At 34.4% G+C, this 4,215-nt stretch overlaps 1 protein-coding gene across 1 annotated transcript; it reads right to left on the reverse strand.

Annotated features, from left to right (window-relative positions):
- Positions 1-2,777: 2,777 nt before the first annotated feature.
- LOC124539067 lies at positions 2,778-3,224 on the reverse strand. Its single transcript, XM_047116390.1, has one exon. The coding sequence runs from the start codon at positions 3,222-3,224 to the stop codon at positions 2,778-2,780; it is 447 nt and encodes a 148-aa protein (XP_046972346.1).
- Between the last annotated feature and the right edge of the window lie 991 nt (positions 3,225-4,215).

Here is a 4,215-nt window from a genome sequence, read left to right on the forward strand (position 1 = left end):
ACAACAGCTGTTGTTGCGGTCTTTATAACAGCTGGTTGTATGTTTGTGTATTTGTAAATTCTCGACTAAACTGCATGACAATGGATCTTCAGGATTTAAAGTTTATAACTTTATTGGCTTAATAAAATACAAATTAAGTTTCTGTTTTTAAATTATATAACTGTATTGATTCATTGCAGTTTGACATTACCTATTTACCTAATTATTAACATATCTAGAATTAATAAAATAATTCCAATAAGCTATTCTTTTTATTTTACTTAGGTATAATATAAATATTTAAAATAAATATTAATGAAAGAATCCGAAAAATATATATTTGACTTAAAATATATTTATTTGTTAAAGCAATTTTACATAAGTACATTTACATTCATTAAACTAATAGATTTCCAATCTGATTTCCTCTTTTGAACTGATTTGGAACTTAATATTTCAGAAACAATGCTTGTGATATATTGACATTAAAAAGTAATCCTTCCATTCTTTAGAAGTTACATAATTATTTAAAAAATGCTTAATTTGAAACTAATTCCATTTTATTCTCATTCTCAGTTGATTTCATACCAAAGTATATGTAAGGTTGGCACAGAACACTTAAAGTATTCTGTAGTTGTTCTTCCCTACTTCAAATCATCATCTAATGTCAGTGTGTCCAAGGGAAGCTTAGCTAGTACTGCACAATCTTTTGAAAACAGCCCTTATTCATAAAATAATGTATTGAGTTTCTAAAAGAAATGAGCGATATATATTAAAGTTTAGGTTAGGTCAGGTTATAATGTATTAAGGTTAGATTTGAAATAGGTACTTCAATAAATTCAATTCTAGGTAAAATATCATTTACCTTTATAGATAACTATGTTCCTGCTGGTAAAGTGCTACCTTTAAATCATATACTGAACTATTTTAAGTTCGTGTTGTAGTAGGGGAATCCGAGGGGAATTGAAACAATTTTGACATTTTGTTTCATAAACCCAACGCTGTAGATAGAAATCATATGATATTAGTACCAAACGATAGGTCATTCTTTACACTTGCGAATGATTAACATAAAGAAATGGTAAGCGATAAATATTACGGTGAAAAATCGACTTAACCGTAACAAGTTAATTTGTTTCAACTCCCCTCATACCGAGGTAAGATGAAACAGGGGTCGAGGAGAGTTGAAACATATATTTTGAAGAAGTGTTGAGGGATATTATAATAAAAATGAAGATATAATATAAAGGTTTTTATTGAAAAAAAACTTTTCAAGTACGAAACTAACTTTTTTATCAATATTCTATACTGATATACTTTTCAGTTTAGGTAACTACAAGTCTACGAATAATCTACTTCTAAAGTAGCTAAAAGTACCGCTAATATCACATCGACCTATTAGTAACATGAATCAAAATAACAGATAACCTCACATAAACAAAATGTTTTACAATCTTATATAACATTACCTAATATAAGTTCTAAGTCTTTAACATAAAATGCTTATTAACTTTCAGTCGTTCCTTAACTTTTACAATCAGTCTTGATTAATCAGTATTTCTTAGAATATTTTAGTAACAATACAGCCATCTCACAAATGAGAAAAATAAAAATATTATGGAAATTAAAAATATCAATCTGACAAGCAGTTGTGGCAAACATAAGAAAGTTCCCCACCAGTGCAAGCTTCATGAGCCCATTGTTTGCACTCCAGACATTGCAACCATTTTTCTTTTAGCTTTGCTATTAGAATATGGCTCAAAACAACAAAGGCAAAAAGATTCCTCTTCTTCTTCACTGTCTTCATTTCTTCTTTGTTTCTTGCCAACCTTGGTCTTCTTAGTTTTAGTATCTGGTTTTGATCTCCTTTTTTTGGTTTCTTCAAAGTTAGGTCTTTTCACTTTTTTCTTAGCCATTCTAACTGCTTCGATTGCAGCTAGTTCATCTTTTACAGGAGTGTCGGTTAAGATAGCGGATTTCACTTTGCGTCTATTTGTTTGATTTCCTTTCCTGGGTGGAGCCTTTGGCAAGGGTCGAAGAGAGTCAGGTGAGAATGGAATTGCTGTCTTAGTAACTGAAGTATCTCGTGATGTTGATGCTACAGGTATTACATCAGATGTAATAACTGTAGAGGGAACAACGGGTTCAGATATCGCCAGATCAGGCGAATTCTCACGAGGGTTTTCTGCAGGCTTAGGTACGTCTTCTATATCGTAGCTATATAGAGGAGGAGTAGCCGGTAAATTTATGATTGATGGACTAAGTGTACAGGAATCGTGTAAAATACTGTCTGCAAGGGTAGAAAATGGCACGGGTTCTTCACTTCTTGAAATGCCGACCAAGTTAGAGCTGGATGGACCAGGACTATTGGAAGTCGCTAAAGAGCGATCAGTAACCTGACTAGGAAGATAATCAGCGTCCTGGAATATTTCAGTGTTAACTGGCCAAAGTCCGGTATGGATGAATCCGGAAGATATATTTCGCGGTGTGACGGCTGTATCAAACGAAGTTTTTACTATCCCAGGAATATCATAGATCGTCATTACTTTTCCTGGATTAGACCGCATCCAATTTTCACAAGCTGTGTTGACTGCTTTTTTCACCGGTCCAAAAACAGCTCTATCCATTGGCTGCAACTTATGGGTGCAGTGAGGTGGAAAAGTTAATAGGACTATGCCATTTTCTTTGCAGAACTCGATATTTTTAACAACAGTGTGTGAAGCGTGGTTATCTAATAACAATAGGACTTTATTATCTTTAGATGGCCTAATTTGGTCTTTAAAAAATGCAAGAAATATTTAGAAGTCTTCTTCTTGCATCCACCCTGACCCATTCGCAGTGCCAATTGATCCAATAGGTCCATCACGTATAAAGTGATCATTAAATCTTTTTCGCGGAAATATAAACATGGGAGGTATGTGGTTCCCAAGGGCATTTCCTGCTAGTGCTATAGTAACTAATGTTCCCCTCTCTGCGGAAGTCATGGCACTCGCTTGTTTCTGTCCTCGTCGGGCAATGACGCGGTCTGGTTTCTGAACAGTCGTGATGCCCGTTTCGTCAACATTCCATATATCCTTTGCTTGCAACTTGTATTTGTCAACTACTGAGGTATAATTTTGGAAATAAAGCTGCACGTTTATTCTATTAAAACTTGTAGCTCGAGCGATGCTCGTAGGTTGAGGTAGTCTTAGAGAAAGAACCGGATGACGCTTCATAAAAGATCGAAGCCAAACCTCTCCAGCCATTTTATGCTTAGTCCAAGAAGAAGGAATTTTTTTATTATATTCGACAGCCAAACTATAGGCAAAAGTTCTGGCTTCCTTAGTTCTTAGGCCAAAGTTAGCAGCAGCACAGTTTAAAAGATAGTCACAGAGTACTTTCTCTTCTGTAGCTGTAAAAACAGTCTTTTCTGGATATCCAACCGTTGGAGCATTCGCCGTTTCGTTAGCTTCATAAGCAGTTTTTTTCTTAATATATCTGTAGAGGGAGGTATTGTTCAGGTTGTAACTCGAAGCCGCGTCACGGAGACTTTTCTGCGACTCGCCATACCTCTATCAGTCTTTCGTTTATAATCAGTAGGCATGCTGAAACAAAATAACCTAATTAAATGAACAAACAAAATATTTGTGATATAAAATTGAAAACGAGGAGAGTTGAAACAGCCTGTTTCAAATCTCCTCAGTAAGAAAAAACCTCCCAAGTTTTATTAAATTTGTGATCAAGAAGAAAGTACACAGAAACCAATTGTACCAAATATATATAACAAATCATTAGTTAATGGGCTTTTGAAACATATATATCTTAAACCAAAATACAAAACCCTTAACAAAATATAGGCATCTTAAAAATACGTTAAAAACATACTTTTCACGATTTTTGTCACATAACACACAAAACTCCACAACCGCACGACTTACGCGACGGACGCCAACTGACATGTCCGCGGGAGGGGGGAAGTTGGTGTAAAGCGACGTACTGTTTCAAATCACCTTTGTTTCAAATGCACTCGGTCTCCCCTATAATATGGAAATCGAACTGATAATTTCCAATACGTTAACGAAAAGTCGAAAAGTTAAAGATGTGTCTCGAATCGACTGTGCATCCATTCCATTTGAATATATCTTATCACTCTGGTCAATTGGATCGCTTGCTAAGAGAAATTTAATGAAGGTTTAAGAAAAAATATATTTGTAAATAAATATAATTTTTATGACAGACATGTTTACATTTAATTTG

The sequence above is a fragment of the Vanessa cardui genome, chromosome 21 (genome assembly GCF_905220365.1).
Source record: "Vanessa cardui chromosome 21, ilVanCard2.1, whole genome shotgun sequence".
In the NCBI taxonomy this organism is placed as follows: domain Eukaryota; kingdom Metazoa; phylum Arthropoda; class Insecta; order Lepidoptera; family Nymphalidae; genus Vanessa; species Vanessa cardui.